General features: G+C 41.8%; 1 protein-coding gene across 1 annotated transcript in view; it reads right to left on the bottom strand.

Moving 5' to 3' along the window:
• Positions 1 to 34: 34 nt before the first annotated feature.
• Positions 35 to 23,057, bottom strand: part of atxn7l1 (ataxin 7-like 1) — a 29,186-nt gene continuing 6,163 nt past the window's right edge. Inside the window, 11 exon segments of the mRNA XM_029461745.1 lie at positions 35 to 4,460; positions 5,133 to 5,385; positions 5,759 to 6,289; positions 7,408 to 7,529; positions 8,282 to 8,474; positions 9,618 to 9,874; positions 11,614 to 11,696; positions 14,135 to 14,469; positions 14,471 to 14,548; positions 14,700 to 14,898; positions 22,391 to 22,495. Coding sequence (XP_029317605.1) covers positions 4,443 to 4,460; positions 5,133 to 5,385; positions 5,759 to 6,289; positions 7,408 to 7,529; positions 8,282 to 8,474; positions 9,618 to 9,874; positions 11,614 to 11,696; positions 14,135 to 14,469; positions 14,471 to 14,548; positions 14,700 to 14,898; positions 22,391 to 22,495 — 2,174 coding nt within the window. The 3' untranslated portion in view covers positions 35 to 4,442.

Below are 23,057 nucleotides of genomic sequence, written 5' to 3'. Positions count from 1 at the left end.
AGCTTCATCTTGGATTTACAAATAACACAACATCCACGTTCAATCATTTAATAAAAGCTTGGATATAAGACCGTTTTCTATACAGCATGTGTTCAGTTGTATGTTTGGAAATCCATTTTCTGATCCAACTGCAGTGAGAGTGAATACACCGCGACTCTTACAAGGCATTTTTCAGACATTCGACACCCCGAGAATATACTCATCTTCTTTTACTGCAGTTGCCAAAAACACTTTTACAAATATATATATTTAGATTTGCTTTCAATAGCTCAAACATTTATATAAATAGAAATTCATTAAAGATCTGGGAATTATGACAAAGTGCAAAAAAAGGAAGGGGGAGGCTTTAACAAACTGTTAATACCTCCATAAAATTCATCAACAAAGAGAATAAACAACTGCTCTGAATTCCATGAACTTTGTCTTAATTGTAGCTGCAACAGTGACTGTAACTTCCCATTTCTCTTACTATAAACAGTAAGTCAAGGAGGAAAGTCCCAAAAACATCCCAGCACTAAGAACACGTCTTTCATCTGTAGATACAAGTGAGAAGATACACCTAAACCATGTTGTTCAGCCATTAAACCAACACAAACCATCTATACACTAGTACATCAGTTGGTATGTTGGGTTAAACAGAGAACATGTATACTGTAATTGCAGCCATGTTGAAGGCATAGTTTGGATGTTTTTGAAGTGGGGCGTATGTGGTACTTATCCAGCCAGTGTGTCACCTACAGTTTCTACTTAGCAGAAAAACACCGGAGTACGGGCACGGGAGGTAAGCAATGTACTGCTGTGGACGGGGGCAGCAGCACAACACATTTAAGCCACCTAAAAGAAAGGCCTGCCTGAAAAAGGAATATCAGGTCAAGTGCACGCTGTATATTATTCAGACAGACCATTCTGACGGGGGAACTGAAGCCGTTCTCTATGCTCTGTCCAAAGCCACCAGACTCCTTTGACAAAAACAGTCATTTTATCCTGGCAGAACACAGAAGTTACTGTTCTACCGCTGCCTTAATAGTTAGTTAGTTTGTGTAATTGTGTGTCTTCGGTGAATCTGAATTAACCCTTTTAAAAACACCAAAGTCACAATATAACACTAACTAACCGATGGAGGCAGCGGTAGACCAGCTACATCGGCGCTCTGCGCAATGAAATGACTCTTTTTGTCAAAGGATTTCGGTGCTTTGAAGAGAGCATAGATAATGGCTTCAGTTACCTGTCGGAAGCAGCTGTATGACACCAAGGTAAAGCAGGGAAAATATTCTAAATATAGCGTACATTTAAACTGATATGGATTCATTATAGGTGAGTAAAATCCGCTTTGCTCCTGTGCCCGAACTTCTGTCCGTTTCTCAAAACTGTTGGTGTTTCGACCTCCATCTATACACCGACTATAGATAAGTACCGCATCACAGTCCCACTCCGAACTATCCCTTTAACCAGTTAACCATGCACCCGGATAAACCATGTGTGTGTACAGTAATAATAAACACTATCAAGCACATTTAAATGCTCTCAGATACTTTGGCTTCATCAGCAACACCGGGTGAAGACGGTACTTTATAGACATTTTAAAAAGGACATTACCGTTTGCTCTTTCTACACATGTATGGCATCCATAATACCAAGGAAAAGGAAATCACCTCACATTTCAGGAATTTCTCTTGCACCTCTACAATGTGACATCCTCAGTCAAAATGTAACCATGTTTTTGCCACCTTGGACATATAGTGAGCTGCTGTAGAATATAGAAGCACTTGTTTTGAACACCTGTACATGTGCATCTAGCATACATTAAAAATGCATTAAAGGCTCACAGTAAACGCTTCGCTGCATTTCCAGTGCAGAAACGGTAACAAGCTTACATGGTTGCAGGCGAGAAGTAAGTGAAAGCATTTTTGAACTGGCTTTGATTTTTACATACGCAACAACCGAACATGATCGCAGACCAAACGCTCCTGGAAGATAAAGACAGTTTCAAAATATAGCTATAGTTTTGTCTGAAGAAGTGTGGGAAAAGGGTTGAACCACAGGCAAACATGAACGTGGGGCCCTTTATATGAATAATAATAATAATAATAATAATAATAATAAATTGTATTTGTAAAGCGCCTTTCAAAGCTAAAAGTAATCTCAAGGCGCTAAAGGCTATGAAAGTCCTAACCAAGGCCTGGTGTCACAAAGTCAACCTTTGTTCATTATCATGTCAGATACAGATACTATTGGAAATGTTAAGAGCAATTGAGCAAAAGCCCTCTGCTGATGAAGGCATTGGCTGTGTCACAACTTGAAGCTACATACTTTTTCTATGCAGGTTTTGAGTGTTCACACAGGAAATGTGAGAAAATTGAGTCGACTATTAAAAAGTCAGCAGGCATACTAAAAATATATAAAATAAAACTCTTTTTTGAAAATGCTGTTTATGGACACGGAAATGGAGGAGCCGCTCTTTACTCCAGGTAGTGTCGAGACAGCTCAACAAAAACACTATTAAATCTTAGAAGAATTTCTTTTGTCTCGTCTTAGGAAAGCCAAATAAACTTCACAAAGTTGCAATTTGGCTGTCGGTGCAAAATATATTGTACTATTTTTGCAGTGCACGTTTTACAGTATACTTGCCAATTCCACCAAATTGTGTTCTTCTTTCCACTTTCACTCTTCATCATCTACGGTCTTTTTATTGTCTCATTGTATTGCCTATTTACCCTTGTTTAAATGTGTTGCATTTTCATATTTAATTGTAAAGCACTTTGATTCACATCTCTTGTATGAAAAGTGCTCCATAAATACATTTAATAATTATTCTGATTCTAATAATGTAGATACTGTATACAATTAGTAACTCTGATGGAAGTGGGACACAGCTTCCTTCTGAGCTTTCAACCACATCTCACATTCTACGCGAGTGTACCTGGAGTCAACATATTGTTTTGTCAGACAATATAATAAGATATTATCTAACTAGACTCAGTTTTTAGCACATGCCGAATAAATTCATTTTTAAGAATTGACCACAAATTGTTGTTATCTGGCTGGACAGCGAAATGTAAAGGAGACACACAGCAAACAGTCAAAGTTCATATTTGGCTGTATTTGAGTATTAATTATTATTAATTTTAAAACTTGCTAATGAACAAATTCTTGAAGATTTTGAGAAACCAGGCCAATCTCATCAATATCATTAAACACAGAGCTTGGTAGGAGGGTAAAAATACTCTGTGTAGCTCATATTTAGTAAAAAGGGGACAATTATTAATAAATAAAAAAGTAATAAACAGATATGTACACATTTTTAACAATATGAACTATCTTAATACTTTCAACATTTCTTCAAAATGCCATAAAAATGATGTTTTGCTCAAAAGGTCTCAGTAACTCAAACCTCGAGGTTCAGTTAGAAAACAAACACAACTTAAGAACGAAAAATTATTCTACAAAACAAAGATCCAACACCGTAGTAATCGTTCCTTTTTTGGATGCAAGTCCTGACACACAGACAGGAGTTTGTGTTTCTTGCAACGTAAAAAACTAAGAAAATACAAACAATCTTCAAATAAAATCTGATTTCTTCCTATATGGAAACAATGCATTGACGCGGCAGCGTTGGTAACACAGACAGTTTGTTTTTCTTCTCTTGTGTGAACAGGTCCTTGGTGTGGCACTGCTGGAGACTGCTCTGTAGTCAGTGGAGAGGGAAGCGAGGGCAGTAAGTGCACTTTGAACACAGGCATGCTGGGGATGGATAGGGGAGGGAGAGAGGGGGATATAAAAAAAAGAATTGCAGCGATGTTTGATATAACAAGTAGTTAAGAAAGAAAAGGAGAGAAATGAAGAAATAGAGGTGGAAAGAGAAGAGAGAGCTGGATAAAACCAAACTAAAAGTGCTGTCGTCTCTGCTTCTTTGAGGGAGAGGAAAAGACAAAATCAAGAGAATGACAGAAAAATGGGTGGAGGAGGGGGGCAGTCGAGGTGGCATAGATGACGTCTGAGTCCTACAGTAGTCCAGTCAGTAGGTCCTTCAACCATCAAACTCCAAAAGAAACAATCACAGACTTCTTTCCTTATCAGCTGACTGGACACAGCAACCAGTAAAATGGTCAGAACAACCAGAACATTGTACAGTGCTGGTATTATTAACACAACTTTGTGAGGCAAATTCCCTTTTAAGAGGATGAGTTTTTGGATTCCACTGTTCTGAAAAGTGAGTTTTCCGTCAGAGCGATCCATAATTAGAGGGTGGAGAGTGCGAACTGCGGGCAAAGACTCCAGGTTCACAGCCCAATGTCACAGCGGGTGAACTGAACCGTCATTGGATGAATAGGGGTTACATTGGCGAGATGAAGCAGTCTGATTGGTTCTGTCAGTGGAAGAGTGGTGAGGTCAAAGGTCACAAACGGTGGTGGTCTGCACAGCTGCCCAACATTCTGTCCATGTCAGTGATGCAACTTGGCCTGCGGGGAGAAGAAGACAGAGACGCATTAGCTGGCTTTCATTTATTAATGGTTTAATGCTTTTACTTTGAAAAATATACATAAAACTAATTTCACATCCCTTTAAGATGCCTTTTCCCACCTTTTGTAACTATTCAGATTAGGGCTGCCCCTTTTAAAAAACAATAAAAAATACAACTATTATCCCACAAACCACAACATTAAATTCAATTATTCACAGAGAGAGAGGAAACGAGGACGACAACACACGTCGTCAACAAACCAATCAATTGCAAGTACAGGGAGATGCAGCTCACAGAGATGATGACGACAAGACGTGCACGTTTAGTTCCGTAGTGTGCTCGCAATGTGAATCCAAAACTAACCGGAACAAGTGTAAACAATATATCAAAACATGCAAACCTCGTTTCTCATTCATTCATGATTTACAGGCCTAATGCATGTGAGTGTGTCGTTTCATGTTGTGAATTAATTTGTCCTTTTCAGATTTGGGTAACAGAAAATGAATGATGGTTTGTTTTAAGAAGACTTACACTAACACAGACATGTTCTTTCTTGTAGCTGTGGCGTACATATATACTTTCAGTTGACTATAAGGTTGTTTGGACCATTCAGAATTAGGCATACCAAACCACACTCGGGGATAATAAAGAGACTGCCTGTAACACCTACCTGTCTCGGGGACTCGGGCCCCGAAGCCAGTATTCCCACGCTGTCACTCCCATTCCCAAAGAGACTCTCCAACCCGCCCGGCCTGCTCAGCTTGCTGGCCTTCCCTCTGTAAGAGCTGGGACTCCTCCTCTTTCTGCCCTCTGCTCCTCCCCCGTAAGCCAAGGGTCCCGAGGGGGAAGCCAGGGGCTGGTGGGGAGCAGAGGCAGGCTCCCTGCTGGGTGAGTAGGGTATATTGTTCAGGCCAAGTTCACGACTGGAGACCAGAGGAGGAGAAAACAATTGCCATTAATAATATATAGTAGGCTCCAGTTCAACTGTCACTGTACAGTCGGATCTACATGGACCGTGATGAAATCAAGGCAGCAGATTTGACAGTACTGTATATATTTTAGAGGAAAGCTAAACACCTGTCAACACAGCCTTTGCACTGTTGGCTCTGTCCTCTCCGTTTACACAACGCTCTCCTTTTAATTAATCAGCCCCTCGTGTGTTTCTCGCCGTATTATTCCGTATCACGCCGAGCTGGGCCTGTATTATGTTGTTTGTAGCCCTGGCATTTAAGTTCGGGGGCTGATCAAATACATTTCTATGACCGTCTAACGTTTTAAAAACAGCCCTGCACTCACCTGTTCTGCGAGTTGTGGCTTTGAGAGCCATAGGCTCTGGATGGCCAGTCCTCACCGCTGCTCCAAAGCCCACTTCCCCCACGCCCAAGTCCCTTTTTCATGGCTGGGTTTGCTACGGTCACTGCGGCCCCCCGTGAACCTTGCAACGTTGGATGATGACTGCTGCCGTTCCTCCTAAGATTATCCACAGTCGGAAACAAGGAAGAAGGAGAAAAGGATGAGGAGTTTTTTCTCCTCTTAGATCCCACTACAGAGTCCTCCATGTCTTTGGATGTGCGGTCAGCTTTATGCGAGCCGTTACGGGCTTTGCCCTGTGCGGGAACCGGGGCGACGGGCTGCGCAGCGTCTCGAGGGCTGAACACTCCTGCCGTGGACGCAGACTGAGGAAATGGAACGGTGTAGGAGAGAGAGTTGGAGGGGGACGAGAGGAGAGGAAAAGGGACGGAGGTGGGAGAGGGAGTCTGCTGTGAAGTGACGGGGGAGGAACAAGAGGAGGAGAGGGAGAGGAGGCTCGCAGCCAGAGGCACCTTCCTGAAACAGGAGGAGAAACGCACCAGTAAAGCTGCTTCATTGCCAATATAGATTCAGAGCACTAAACTTGAAGAACTAATCAATGTGTTGTATTTTACTGAACAATTGCCTTCTGTGTTTGCATGAATTGAGAAAATGTACTCAATCATGCATCTCTCAGCCATGATGTTATCAATATGATCAAACTTTTCCTTTCCCAATCCTGTTATTGTGATTCCTTAAATCAACACAAAGTACACCTATTTTGTATTTGTTTCTCTGTCTGATGCCCTTTACCTTAAATGAACTGGCTTTTTGTTTGAATACATTTACCGAGACATTAAAAAAAGCGAAACCCACTTCCTGTCTACACACTGTACAGGAAGTATTTCTCTTCAATTTCTTTCCCCTCGTAAAACAGGTTAGCACACACATCACTTCTTCCCCATATTACCACCTGTTCATAGTGACAGTAAACTTACCCGTGTGTATATACAGTAGCTTGGAAATACATTCCAAGTGCTGTGTGCATTTACAGATTGACTTTTATGTAACAAATATGGAGCCCGGGGGTGACCATAGAGGGAGAAAAAAGGAATAAATCAATTCAATTCAATTGTTTCCACGTTTTGGCTCATTTGTGCGCACGAGAGAAGTGCGTATCCAAGCCAGCGTACAATAGTCTCCCAAAGCATGAAGTGCACTGCTTTTTATTACCAATAATCCTTTGCAAAAGAAGTGTTGTCAACATGTCTTGGTAACTCATCCCGAGCTAAAGAGAAGCTTAATTAAAGAGTTTCCATCCATATCTACAACCGAGGACAAGTGCCTTAAGCGGGTGGCAGCTGGAATGAATGACTTGGTCTCGTGAGCTGCCAAATTTATTTCCTTTTTTAATTTGTCCCACGAATATCATATAAATATCATATAATCATAATTAAGTATTTTATTTCCAAAATGTCTAAACGCTGAGAATGATTTTTATTGAATTAAGGTAACCAATTATATCTTGTGCGCAAAAATGAGTAAATCATGTCCTTGATGTATATATGTTTTTCTCTGTATGGTCACTCCCAGGCTCCATATAAAAAAGCTCCACATACTTAATTTACACCGAGTGTACGTTCACGCACACTCACCTCCACACATGTGCGTTGAGGTGTTTCTCCACCGTGTTCTGGAGCGCCAGCCTCATCCTGTCCCATCGCCTGTCGAACACGTAGTGGCCCCGTCCCATGAGCCTGCTGCTGAATACGCAAAACTGGAGAGGGGGGGAAGAAGTGGGGTAAAAGAGATAGGGATGGGTAAGTAAGGTGAGGCATGGAGAGAGGATGTTAATGGGCAAAAGGAGAAGATGAGAAGGCACATGAGAAATGCAGGATGCAGAGAAAAACAAGGAAAGCAGAGAAGTGAGAGAGAAAGAGGAAGGAATCAAGAGGCGGGTGGACGGAGCAGGATGTGGAGTGAAAGAGTGACAGAAAGACAGATTTATAGAAAAGCACAGATGGTCGAGAGAGGCGGCAAAAAATACAAAATGAAGACTGATAACACAAGCGCTACTAAAGTCTACTTGTGAACTCAAGTAGTGCAGTCAATTATTATATTTTTGTTTCTAACAGAAGATGTGACTTTTAATGTCACTGGTTTAGTAACAATATGCACTATAATAAGTACTTTAACAGCAGAAAGCAGTCATTTTAATGTAAATGACTGATGGAATTGGAAACATCCATATAATACAGTACCATCATGGCCAAAACTGCTCAATCAACATACTGACATCAAATTGCACACAACCCTTTTTTTTTTTTTGTGGAACTGAAAACCCTCGATAAGAACCTGAGAAAACACCTACAAAAATAATTCCTTTACATTGTTAGCATCTTAAAGCAAACACTGCGGGGTGAAAATGGGAGATATTGCCTCAAGCTTGTGTGAATGGGTAATTAATGCCCCAAGGTTACTGACTACAACAATGTGTGTTAGTGCAGCACTAGTAGGGATGTTATTTACCCCTAAAGGCTGTGGGTGGCGATTGGAGTAGTGTAAGGCAGGTCTGTCGGTGTCCTCTGGTGTCTCTGCGTCGCACTCGTCACTCGAAAGTCGACCGCCGTCTGCTGCTGCTGCCACCAAACTGTGGGGAGACGGCTCTGGGTTCGGGGCTGGTGCTGAGGGCAGAGAACTGGAGGTGGTGGAGCCGGGAACCCTAGGGGGGGACATGGTAGAAGAGGGGGTGAGAAGACGAAGAGAGAGAAAATGAGAAAAGTTAGTGGAATGGCAAAGAAGAGATTGGAAGGGAGAAGAGGGTTAACAGAGAGGAAGTGAGCGACAAGATGGTGATGGAGGAAAATAGAAAAGTTATTTGGAAGAGGAAGAAGAATGAGAGGAAAGATGGAGAAGAAAGAAAAGGGGATTTGTGGGGGAAGGAGAAGGAGGAAAACAAGAGAGAACAGAAAAACACAATATCTGCACCAACATTGCAATAATGTCATTCTCAATGTTTGCCACAGTGACACAACCACAAGTCACTTCCTTTTTTTAAACAGAGGATCATCTACTACATAGAGGAAATGAGTCTAACACTTTCACAAGGCCAGACAATACATGTTCTCCTTTCAAGCAGTGATGTTTACAGCATCCCCTGGTGGGAACAACATGAAGAGACAAGGATATCTCATGTATCTGTCCGGGCCCAGCACAGTTAAACTCCAGGTGATGTGAAAGTGTATTAAAAGGCATATTTATACAGATATGATATACAGATATGATATACAGATATGAAGATGCATTGCTGGAAAAAGTCAAAAGTCTTGTGTGCAAAAGTATCCAAAAGAAATAAGTAAATATAAATAATGATTACTAAATAAAAAGATAGTGAGACTTTTGTCCAGAAACTGTTGCTTTCCATTAAACGTACAGATTAAACTTCTAATTAAAGAACGTAAAGAAACAGAATTATAAAAATACAAAATCAGTTAGAAAACAAGTGAATCGTTTAACTTCATTAATTTATAGTAATAACTTTTAAAAAGCAACCTAGAAGTAAATAATTGTCGGAATATTTTGAAATTTATAAGCAACTAAATATCTAATTGAGAATACATTGGGGTTTAACTGCCATTAAAGTTATAGCATTGAAATATTTTACTTTTTTATGGATTTATGTGGTTTAGATTTCCCTCTTGGTAAATAATTGAAAATGTTGTACCAAAGATACTTCTGGCTCTCATGTTCTAGGATTAAGATTAGACAAACAGATCATATGACATAATCAGGTTATTCTATTTAGATTAAAATGTGTGCGGCCTTCTGTATAAAACGTGCATCATGTGGATGTCCACTGTCCTACCTGGGTATGTGTGCGTTTGCCAGCCGTAGCTTCAGTGTGGACAGAGGTCGTCCGTTTGGGCAGTAAGGCTTGCTGGGACATGCGGTTTCTTGTGATGCGATACTCTGGCTGCCGCCTTCCTTCCCTGCCTGCAATCTGTCCGTGTCTTTCTCCTTTGCTCCCTCGTTCACCTTCGCCCGCCCCTTGTGTTCGGCCAGGAGGATGTCGAAATGTCTTCTTCGGCCGGAGACGGCTCTTCGGTGGGTTAAGGAGTGAGTCTGTGGCAGCCGGAAAAACACACAAAAAAAAGGTTAATAGCAATTTCATACTTGTCCCTGTGTGAGCTAATAAGCACTAACTGCAGATTTTAGGTTATTTCCAGAGAGACTTTGTTAATGAAAGTATTGATCTGAGGGCTGATGGTTGCACCCACAGGGGCTTGAATCACGGCTCTCTGGTTTCAGGAAAGTTTCCATAATCACTGCACCATGCTGCTGGGAACATGGGTAAATATTGCCGGTGCGTGGTGAGCTTGTCTGCCCTTCCAACTACTTTGGAAGGCAACCAGCTAACAAACATTTGGTTTTTAAATAGTGCTCTAAAGGATGTGTGAGCAAGGCTGGTGAAATACTGGCTTTTTAGGGGTTCTTTGCTTATGGAAAGTAAAATGTTTACTGTTTAAATGCTTTAAGACCCGACAGGTGCATCTTATACACTTAAAAATAACAAACTTTGATTGATTTAGCTGCTGCTCGGGTATTTGTCACTCTTAAAACACATTCAATCTGGGATCAAGCAGAGACAATTCACGTTTCTTTGTGTGTGTTTAATTTTTGTTTTCTTATTTAAAACAATAATCACTAACTTTACATGAAACAATACTTAACAGAGAGCATCCGTATTCATGAAAGTTCAGCGAATCAGGTTCAGGAGCTTTTTCAAAAGGGAAACATTTGTATTTTTAACCTGGACCCTATTTTTGTGTCCAAGTGACAGATGGGACCAGTATTGAGCGAGATCGCTGCAGCTGCATTCTGAAATCTCACGAGAGGGTTAAGACTTCTCCTTGACTGAGACTTGGTTAGACACAATAAAAAAACAGAACGGATAAAGCAAATGGTAAAGAAAAAAAGTTTTATTTCTCTGTAGGGTCCGTTCTATAATAACAAGAAAGATCTGAGCCGGTCAGTGCCAGAAACAAGCACTTTTAGTGGACTAATATTGATGGTGCGGAATTGCCCCGAAGGATAACATTGCAGCCCATTTCCCATCTGCAGCGCTCTCGCTCAATACCGGACCATTTTCAAAAATTGTTGTCTCCGTTGTTCACTTAAAAATGCAAAAACATGGGAAAATAGGGTCACGGATGAACCAAAGTTTCTTCTAGGATCGGTAGGAGGTAATTACAATTGCTTTCGGGGAACACCTCTTAAGCTTAAGAAGGTTCATAAGATGGATTTTACAATCACCTCAAGCTTAACAACAACAATTGTGGTTCTCATGCGGACTAGCAGTATAAATGAACACTTCACTAATGAAAAGCTACAAAAAAAAGATGTAAACATGATAATTCTCACCAGCCACTGAAGAAATATCAGCACTCTACCCTGATACACCTCAAATGACTTAATAACCAGTTTGAATTAGTAAAGCGTGCTTGCTAGAAGTAATTAAAGGGCAGTAAAATAAGAGTTTTATTGCTGTAAGATGTGGTAGCCTCATCCAACATCTATAATTACCTTCTCAAGAGAAGTGTGGCCCTATAATGACTCAGCGCTGCTACCCTGCATTAACTGAGAAATGGGAAGCGGCAGACGGGGTCATAGCTGTGGCTCTAGTCCTACAGTAGAAGTGATGATAGTGCACCCTGCAATATTATTACTCTGATAAACAAATAAAAGCTGCTTTCCTGGTCAGACGGACTTAGAAAGGAAGCAGGAAGAAGGTTCAGAAACTGCTATTGTCTCAGAAGAAATGACACACGGGTACAAAGTGTCTGTGTGTGTATTTGAGTTACCTTGCAGGTGAGAGAGCGCGTGCAGGGTCGCTTCGTCTCGGGGTCCTGGACTCCACAGTGCTTGTTAGGATCAAACACTCTCCCTGTAAAACATGTAAACACACGCACACACATATTAGACTGGTACTATAGTAGGGAAATCTATACTATTATGTATTATTCCGATAAATGATCAGCTGATAACAAGAAGCCAAATCTCTTTCAAGATTGCAATTTGCAATAATAAGACGTTTTTTAATGTACTTTACTGGGAAAACAAACATTTGAAGAGTCTGAACTGTTCTTGGTTTTTGTTGCCTTAACAATAGTGCTCTCAGTTGGAATATAAAATCATCCATCTTTGCTCACTACACCTTAGCCTTTCATACCCTCAGGTGAGCATAAATTACAGGTCATCTTCCATCGGTCATGGGAAGTGGGTAATTATCGGCATCGCATCAAACCACATTTGTGTCTGGGAGTGGGAGCCTCACAGGTCCAAGAGATGCATACATATGTCTCTCTTGTTCACTCACTGATATTTGTCAATTCACATATTCCTCTTTTCAACTCTCACTGCAAAAATCGAAGGACAGACGTACATATATACGGACAGAGACTCCTTCCACTTTAGTTAGATAAAGGGTACAGAACCCGCAAGCTGTGACAAATCATTCCTGACAGGACATACTGGCAGCCGGACAAGATTCAACTGTGAATGACAGCCCAGGAAACTCTCTCCTGCTTTGATGATGAAATGTAGACGTGAACTTTTAAGACCGTTGTCAGTTTGCAGCCAAAGTCTTTTTTGTTGCAAAGACCTCTTCTTATGGCAAATGTGTTTATACAATCCTCAATATGGGACATTCTTACTCAGCTTCTTACTATGAGTAATGGAATCCAACATGAACACTATTTTCTGCCAAAGTTGGAAGAGTTTTGATTATTTCACAAGAGATATTTCTGTACTGCTGCTGCTGCTGCTGCTGCTGCTGCTGCTGCTGCTGCTGCTAGTGTACAGGATTCAGTAACTTTTCAAGTCAATCGGAAACAACTGTGCACTGTGGTACGTTAGGTAGCTCAGGGTTGTTCCAGGAAGTAGCTCTGCTAAATGTTTAGAATGACGTTTGGGTACTTTCAAAAAGTGTTTTAGAGAATATGGTTACACCAGACCGTGGGAAAACTTGTTGATTGTTACTGTTGACCGCCACAAAAGGAGTCTTCTTACATACATAAATACCATCTAAATTAACTTCAATTTTAAAACCACTACTTACAAATGTTCTACATCCAGGATCAAATGGTGAATGTTGAAACTCAATCAAGCCATGGAGGCCTTTCAAACCAAACTTTTTGTGAATGCTCTGTGCTGAAGCATTGGTCGGAAACACAGAGACCGTTGTTGCCTGACATAAACTATCCAGCTAACAACAACCTCCAGTCAGCAGGTTATCATAAACAGTGTTACTGTCAGAGGGCTGTAATCTAGTGCTGGCCTTTGTTATAATCCCTGTAATCTTCCTGTGATGTATAAAACAGATCCAATGCATACGGGGAGACGGACAAACACCCAAACGTACGGCAGCAACAACCGTGCACTCAGACACAAACAAACTCACAAGCTCACACAACACACTTAAAAATGGAAGTTGAGAAAGAGAGGACGTATGGTAGTGTGAACACAGACTGAAGGAAGACGCTGATGAGAAAAGGGCAACCTAACAACACAGAAAAGCCACAGAAGAACAAGATGAGTGAGAAACAAGACGTTGATGAACAGAGAGAAAGTGGCAATAGAGGAGGAGGAAAAAAGGAACGTGTGAAAGAAGAAGGAAAAAAAATGAGGCCAGAGTGTGCGAGAGAGAAACGAGGAGGTCGAGGCAGGAGGTGGAGAGTGAGATGAAGAAAAATATAGAGGCACAGGAGGTGGGGGAAATCTCTCAAGAAGACGAGCAGCTTTTCTTTTTGTTGCAGCGGGAGTGAACTAGAGGGTGTAAATCAGAAGCTCGGAGCACAGCGACACGGCACAAACGCAGAGAAAGAAGAGGGAAGAAGAGGAAACACAACAACCAGAAGCATCCATCAGAAATCCTTTAACTTTATTGCTATGCATGTATTTACTTCCATTACTTTGAGATGACCACTAGGTTAACTTAAGAGAGCGTCCTTTAAAAACACACAGTCTCCGCCAACCACTGTCCTGTCTGCAGCCAAACATTCAGGCTGGAAGCTTTTGAGTTTGTGAGCTTGTTAAAGCACATAAAGCTTCAGAGTGTAATTCAAGGAGTAAAAGCAGACTGATCTAACTCTTGCAGAACTGAAAAGATTTTTTGCCTTAAAAAGTTACAGAATCAGTTTTGTGACCTATAGGTTGATGAATCAAGATGACAAATCAGCAGGCGGGAAATGATTCAATAATTAAATGCTCTCCACTTCAAACTCTGAAGAATGAGTGAGTTTCACAGTGAAACATGAAGCTGCTCTAAAACAACTTGGACTAGGATTTCACCATCAATCCAGAAAAATAAATCTTAGGACTGACCTGAGAGTCTTTTCTGCGACCTGGAGGGTGTCTTAGTCCTGTTTTGGGGCTTCTTCTCTAATGGAGACGACGGCGGCGGAGCGCCAGATCGGTGAGAAGGTGAAGGTGACGGGGAGGGTTTACGGTCCAGCGGGGAAGGAGAAGGTGTAGATGTCAGCCGTCTGTCCAGCGGAGAGCGTGCCGGACCGGGCCGCCCGTCCAGAGAGGATGGAGAAGTGGTGGATCGCCGTGTGGACGGCCCGCCGGTGCCGCGACCGTTTACGAGCTTCTCGCCGGACCGCTGGGAGGCCCGGGGAGTGAGGGACACAGGTTTCAGGGAGGAGGGAGAGGAGGTAGGTGAGGCGCACATGTGATGCAGAGTCGGCACGGCCGAGGCAGGGTATCTTCTCCAGGCTTACGACTGGAAGGGATACACTGCAGAGGGGAAGAGCATAGTTAAACATTTAGTTACAGTGTAACTAAATGTTTTTGGGAGCAACAAAAGCAGCATTTTATGAAAGGACAGCTCCTGAAAAAGGTGTGGGTAAGAAAGTCATGATATTTTAAAAAAGAAGTATGAGCCCACCATGTCTTGTTCCGTGCCCCCTTTGGTGGGTAGACAGCAAGAGGTGCCTTGCTGAAGCGCGAGTGAGGGTAATCTTTAGGGACCCTGAAGGCCAGCGTGTCCCCAGGACTTGGAGCCACGGCGGGGACCACTGCAGGTACTTTGGGCTTCATAGGGACCATGGGGCTCCTGGTGGAGGCTGGGGAGCTGTGGCGCTTCTCTGGAACAGGTCAAGACAGGCAGAGACAAAAATCTTATACGTTAGGTCACATAGATGGGTGACAGCTCCTACCGTTAGATCATGCATTTCTAGAAGTGATGCACCGATTATGTAAGTCTGGGCTGATACCAATGTATCGGCAGATTCTTGCCGATGCCCAGCCCTATACAGAATACTACGTTCTTGTCGTGTCCAGCCAGTGGTGTCTTCTCCGAATCAGCAGCTGGTTACTAATATCCGGCCCAAAAAACCAACACGCCATTCAGCCGACATCTTATCTGCCGATAGACCGATGGCCCCCATAAGGCGAATATCGGCGATGTTCGGCCGATAAATCAGTGCATCACTAATTGCTAGTGGGTACTTTTTTTGCATCTGATTCGCATCCAATTAGCACCCGAGTGTAGTGAGTGTAGTGTAGTGCTTAGATGCCAGATGGATGTGTAACGCAGGAGACAAATCTGTGCCAGAACCTTTCTACGAAAAAACTAAACGTATTTTCAAACCAATTTAGTGTACTTCTCTCTAATTAGCAACTTGCTTGACACCATGTGAAGTGTCCTTGTGTGATTAACTCCACCAATCTGTTATTATGCAAAGTTCAAACAAGAGCCAACAATTATAAAAAACATTTTTGACCCAGATCTGATCAGAATACACAAGTGAAAGGATGCTGAGACACAGAAAACAGGGGACATGGAGGGGAATAAATCACAAGGCTGTGAGGGGGGAAAAAGTAGGCGAGGAGAGGAGCTCACACTTACGTTTTTTGCTATGCATGTCTTTGTGGGAGAAAGGTGGGGAGGGAATGAGGGGGTGTGGTCCAGGACTGTCTGTCTCTCTCTGACTGTCTCACAGGGAAACTACACCCCAGCTACCTGAATAAAAACAGAGGGGTGAACATGTCATAAAAAACAAAACAGAAAAGGAGTTTGGGAAAACACACTGTACACACAGTAACACAGTGTTTTCAATTGCTAACAATGGTGTGAAAAGTAGTTCAATTGATATGTACCATTTAGCACTAGAATGAGGTGTGTTGTCATTATGTTTACAGATCAAAACAAAAGTTATTCTAGTCTACCAGCTGCTTCAGGAGGTAAGTAATGAGGCCGGCCCTTGTGGTTAGCTAAATTTCCAGTCTGCTGATAAGATGCAAATTTAAAACTAAAGAGAGCAGTGAGATGATGAAATACACAGCTCAGGAAGGGTTAAGGTTATATAGACAGCTACATTTCCCTCTGAAGATCTGATAATAGACCATGTGTAGCTATTTGTGTCTGGGCCAGTAATATTCACCTTGGAAAAACACAACGCAAATGTACATCATCATTACCAAACAAAACAGCACACATATGCTCCACAAGTGTCCACAAACATGTTTTCTGAGGCCCTGCCATAAAATACTTGACAGAGAGTGTGACATGTACAAGCCAAGGTCAAGCTAAAAACTCCCTAATACAACTGTGCGCACGCACGCTTACCAAGCACATTAATCCAGACATCATATCCCTGAGGTACATGGCCGACAAAGACTTCCCCAAAACCCTGCTGTGAGACTATCATGGCACACAAGGACAAACAGGCCAAACAGGACACAGAACAAAAAGGGCACTCTCCCCCTCATCAAGTGTGATGAGGGGGATAATCCAACTCTGACAAGAGTTAGATTAAAAGACTGATCCACTCTCATGTCTGTAGAGTAAATATGTATCCACCACAAGCAGCCGGTTGACTTTGCACAAAGACTGAAGGCATGGCACAAAACCCCAAATACATTTTATTTTATAAACCTTGTTTTTTGTACAGATTAAGTAAATGAGCTACGACGTGTTAATTAGTGAGCTATAGGTGTACCGGTAGATGCACCTTCATAACAGAGCCAGGCTAGCCGTTTCCTGTCTTTGTGCTAAGCTAAGCTGATCATTTTTAACCTGTAGCTTCCTATATACCGCACAGACATGAGAGCTGACCTTCTCATCCAACCCTCTGTAAGAAAGCGAATGAGTGCATTTCCCTAACTTTGGAACAATTCCTTTAAAAGCAATGCACAAGTCTCACCAACATAAACACAGATGGATCATGCTAGTTGGTTGATGTGCTAACAAACAGCTGTTGCATCATTTCAGAAATGGTGTCCTCGGTGTAAAACAAACTACTGAGCAAGCAGTGCTGATGTCACGCTTTACTCCGTAAGCAGCATAAGGGATTCTGTGTGTGTGTTAAGTGTGCGTGTGTCACAATGTTGTACAACTGGTTAACGAGTGTAGCAGTTGTAGTAGTTCACTAACAGCAGCACGTTGGAACAAAAAGGGCAGAGTAGGCAGACTCAGCGACCCTGTGTGTTTGCTCAGAGTGCACATGAAAGTGTGCTGCAGGTGACCGAGCGAGAGTGTGTATACAACCGTGTGCGTGTGTATGTGTATTGAAGAGATTAGCCTTTGCATACATTAGTATAACAGGTGTGTGTGTGGGTATGATATGTGTACCACGTTAAGAACTTATACATCGGCAGTGTATGTCCGTTTTACATAGATGCATAGTAGAGGGTGTACGTCTATGCGTGCAGTATGTATATATGAGAATACTCTGCAAGAGCAAAATTAGCGTATGTGAGAATGTGTGTGTGTGTGAGAGAGAGAGAGAGAGAGAGAGAGAGAGAGACAGAGACAGAGACAGAGAGAGAGAGAGAGAGAGAGAGAGAGAGAGAGAGAGAGAGAGAGAGAGAGAGAGAGAGAGAGAGAGAGAGAGAGAGAGAGAGAGAGAGCATGTGGCAGGTGTGTAAATAGGCCAGTGGAAGCAGAGGACCAGTGAGGCAGCTGTATTCAGAGTAGCAGGATCAAAGTCCAGAGCCACATTTGCAGGTATGCAGCTACAAAAGTCATAATTTCACACATTAAATCACACATTATTTTAGTCAATTTAACTGTACAGTTCAATGAAGCTGTACTATAGCAATAGACTGGGTAATCTGTACATGTGTGTACATTTTCTGTACGGTGTCTTTTTTTATTTACTTATTTTTCCAGGCAGGAATAGATTAAATAATAAATCTGAAGAAATATGATATCAGATGTGCCCTTGGGCCAAGCAAAATACACCCTTTACATGAGTTTGCTGGTCCAACTCGACCTGCTATTCAAGCTCTGTTGCAAGATTTATTTCTATTCTAAAATTCTATTTAATACAAGAGCAAACTTCCTTTAATGCTGCATGTTTCAGGATGAATTACTATTAGAATGAAAAAGAAGTTAAGATTGCATGACTGTAGATTTGTAAACGGCATAATTTGGCAGTTTAAATTGTTGGCCAACTAAAATGATTAAATCATTCACAGCTAGTGTTCTTGGACCTACAGTAAGACATAATGAATGGTAAACAACTTATTTCACTTCAAAAACAGCGTCACATATATTGTGTTGGGAACATCCTGTGAGTAAGGAGCCAGTTGGGAGCTAACTGTACTGATTTACAATACATGGACGGCTGCCCAGGCAAGGTCACTAAGCCACTCGACCACAAGGGCACCCTCACTACTACGCTCTCCTGCCTGCCTGCCTGTCGTTATGGCAATGCAGAGAGCCCAGCTGGCTGCCGATTGGCTGCTGACTCATCCTGTGGGTGGAGACATTGCATGACGAGGAAGCGGAGGCTCTCAGAGCTCAGCTGGGTTTGTTTACAATGAGTGAGGCGCAGGGGAGAGAGACAGAGACAAATAGATATGACAATATTACGAGAAGCATCTATGAAGATCATTCAGGTTATATAGAAGCACTGAGTCAAAGGCTAACACATAATACTAGAACTATATATGAAGACAGCATGTTTATGTCTTTTGTAAATGTAAGTGAACAATAAGACAGTTCCTCACATTCACATTAACTGCACTTTAACATTGTGAGGGGATCAAACATTAGCTGGACAAAGACTAGAATCAGACAGAAAGCATGTTTCAAACCATTGCTCTCTTGAAGAGATACTATTATGCATTAAGAGTCTAGAAAGGAAGTCTCTCCTGAGATGAGGTAAAAACTATTTTGACGTAATGCACTTTCCATTTCTAAACACCATACACATTTAAGTGCAAGGAAACCACCTCTGATGTAAAGCAGCAGCTGGCATTATAATTGGCCGGAGCCTCTACTAATGGTTCACACAGCGAAACACAATGACAATGACACAACTAGTAAACGAAACTAAGCAGAACTTGTGTGATTAAGGGCAAAACTGTCAAGATAACCATCATGTGAAATGAAGATATAAACCACAGCCACACACACACACACACACAGCGCCCCCCCCCCCCACACACACACACACACACTTTTGCAAAACAACAAACTCAGAGCTCAATTAATCCACCACTACAGAGAAAAGTTGGAAGGAGAGTATACGAAGACTGACACCAACAGCCTTTTCATCGTGCACTCAACTAACTCACACGCAGCAGGCCACCAGCAGTGGAGGCAGACTGAAACAGTGGAGGGAAGAAATCGTAGCGTAGATGAGAGATGTGGAAGAAATACACTGAAATATCTGAACGTGGCATGAAGTGCTGACGTATCCAAACACACAGCTTCAAAAGCATGACTTACACATACACACAAATCAAATCTTCAGTTGTGACTATGGTGTACTGACTAGTTTAAAGCATTCAGTTGCAGACAAATATTAGGCTATGCTAACTATTATATTATAACTATTAGAAATAGATTCCTGTGGCGGCTGCGTAGGATGGTTTCAGACTTGTGTGATCCAAACATTTCCAATAACTCCAATGGCCTTTGAACTAAACTCCTACTAATTATACTAACCCTTGCATATGAAGAACGTTTTAATACTTTCCCCACATTGCTTAAAAGAGTGTGGAAATCATGTGAAAGACTTATACAACAAAAGGTACAATTAGTGCTGTTTGGAAAGGAGAAGCTTCCCATTTCAGTTAGTATGAGTAAGAGTAAAATGTCTCTCCAACATCCTGGTCTGTCCACAGTAACTTAAGAGTTTCACCCACGAGCATTAAAAACTATTTCTTTGCACATTTATTCTTCACAAGCTCATGGGCAGTTGAGGTGGTTCGGGCATCTAGTAAGGATGCCACCTGGCCGCCTCCCTAGGGAGGTGTTCCAGGCACGTCCAGCTGGGAGGAGACCCCGGGGAAGACCCAGGACTCTGGAGAGATTAGATCTCCTCACTGGGAACGCCTCGGGATCCCCCAGTCGGAGCTGGAGGATGTGGCCCGGAGAAGGGAAGTTTGGGGTTCCTTACTGGAGCTGCTGCCCCCGCGACCCAACCCCGGATAAGCGGTAGACGATGGATGGATGGATGGATGGAAACTCATGGGCCAGAGGAAGGTGTGAACACTGCCAGTGTGAGGGATTTATTTGATATCCCACTGGGGCCACTTATGCTAAGAATACACATGCCTTACTATAAAGGAGATTTAAATTAACAAATCTATTAAATAGTCTTTGGCATATAAAATACAGTATATCTTAACCTTTTTCAACTGAACACGTGGCATATATAAAACATCCGTCCAGCACAGGTCCTGGCTTAAGTTGTGATCCCTCTATTCGTCACACACGGCAAAGCTTGAGCAGCAAACTGGGCGTGTATAACTTGGAGCCACTGACCCCTGAGGCAGCCAACTCCCTCCGCTTCTGTGTGCGTGCGTGTGTGTGTATGAGTGTGTGCGTGCGTGCGTGCGTGCGTGTGTATGTGTATGCATTTCTGTAAGGCCTCAGTGCTCACAGGTCAAGCATGAAAGCAGATCCCATGATGGATACACACACATATACAAGGCCATTGCAATGAATAAAAACGCAGGGTCACAACATTTAAAGCAGGGAAAAATGCCATTATTCTTGTGGAGATATTACAGAAACTTGAGGAATGAGCAACAATGGAAGGAAATGCATAAAACATCATAAGAAAATCTTGACGGAGCCAGTTCCTCGAGGCAATGCACTCAACAGCAGGTCAGGAGGAGCTTTTTTCATGACATGAGTATAAATGCTTCAAGTGTCGGAATGAAGTCAATGAATAAAGTGAAATGGCTGGACAGTACGACCGCCAGGTCACAGTTAAAATGATTAGAAATATAAAATAATATGATGAAACAAGATGAACATGATTCCCACATATGACTTTTGTCGGCATACAACTAGGCCTGCTGGTCCACTGCAACGCCTGCTTGTCATCATATTGTGTCCCGAGGATAGCTTTGTTTTACGAGGAGCTCTCAGGAGATTCCCACTCCAGACTGTGTGTGTGCACGAGTGTGATTTAGACCTGTTGGTACCCGACTCGGTGTGAGTGTCAGAAAGCAGGAATGCTGCCAACGAAAGGAGGGTAGGGGGGGAACTAAACAACAGCGCCTGCCAGGAGTCTATGAGAGTCTGTGTCTCACAATACCACTGACCTCTTTCTGCTGAGAAACAGAAAGTGAGAATGTGTGTGCACCGGCCTCTCTCCTCTCAGGGAGAAGTGTGTGTTCATTAAGCGTGACCATGTGTAACCATGTAACCATGTGACCATGTGTGTGTGTGTGTGTGTGTGTGTGTGTGTGTGTGTGTCCCGACCGCTAAAACAGGCGGCTCAGGCTGGTGCACGTGCCGCCAACAGAAGGAAGCAGCAGCTCGCAGGCAGATGCAAGAGCGGTCAGTGGAGCCACAATCAAAAACAAACAAGAGGTAGACGGACAGGCTGGAGGGCCAATGAGAGCCGGGATCCACGGTGTAGACAACAAATACTCCTGAATGGTCGATGCATACTGCTTACTTTCTAAACATTTGGACTTTTTAAAAAATCCATGTTTTCTAATTTTAATATACATTTTAAAACTTTTAATTTTTTATGTATGTGTTGGTAGTGGCTGGGTTAGTGCCATCCCAACTACATCATTAGGTTTTGTTGCTGAAGATTACAGTCTCCATTGCAACAAATATTGCATTGTATGAAATGATGGTACAGGTGTATAAAACATATGCAGCTGCAGCCTTTTAAAACTAACGTTCCCAAACAATGAAAGTACTTTGTCAAATACATTTCGAAAACAGATTTTTCTCCCGGATTACTTTCACAAATACTTTTCTCATCAAAGTTCACGTAGAGAGGAGGTCAGGGTGGATAGGTCAAACAAACAAAAGGACTTTCACCAAAAGTCAACGCTGACTTATTTTCAATTATGTAGGTAAGTGTTATGGGAATGTCATTTTGTAGGAGACACGGTTGGCAGCTGTGTGTGTGTGTGTGTGTGTGTTGTTAAAGACTTTATATTAGAAGTTATAACCGAGTGTTTTTCAAAGTGCACTGTGGGGATACATAGATCGCCATGTGTGTGCTCAGGTTTGTTCTGTGCATCCATGTACTGCAGACACCCTGAGGTGTGTGTGAATGTATGTGTACCTTGGTGAAGTGTATGATTACGCCCTGAGGTTTTTTTTATGTGTGTCAATGCCCTGTGGGGTCTCTGTGTGCGTTATCTTACCGTAGTGTGTGAGGATGCCCTGAGGAGTGACCACCTGATCGCAGACATGGCAGACAACAAGACAAAAATCCTCCAGTGCTGGAAACTGGCTGGAGACAAGCATTTCTGAAAAAGACAGGAAGGGTGGAGACCACATTTTAAAACTGTGAAAAACTGTCTTATTGGTCAATTTAGCTTTTAACAGCAGAGCTCCAATTGACTTATTTGTTTCAGGTAGGGCTGCAACCAATGATTATTATTATTATTTCCTAGATTCATTAAATAATGGTTTGGTCAATAAAATGTCACACAAATTGTGAATATATATATATATATATATATATATATATATATATATATATATATATATATATATATATATATATATATATATATATATATATATATATATATATATAATATATATATATATATAATATATATATATATATATATATATATATATATATATATATATATATATATATATATATATATATATATATATATATATATATATATATATATATATATATTCAGTTTAATATGATATAAAAACAGAGAAAGGCAAGAAATCTTCATATTTGAGATACTGAAAATGGTATTTTCTGACATTATTGCTTGAACAATTCCAAAATAGTTGCCGCTTATCTTTTTGTTGAACAACTAATCGTTTTGCCGACTAATC

Source organism: Cottoperca gobio, chromosome 23 (genome assembly GCF_900634415.1).
Source record: "Cottoperca gobio chromosome 23, fCotGob3.1, whole genome shotgun sequence".
Taxonomy (NCBI): domain Eukaryota; kingdom Metazoa; phylum Chordata; class Actinopteri; order Perciformes; family Bovichtidae; genus Cottoperca; species Cottoperca gobio.
Note: the sequence above shows the minus strand (reverse complement) of the source record. Positions and strands in the feature narration are given on the sequence as shown.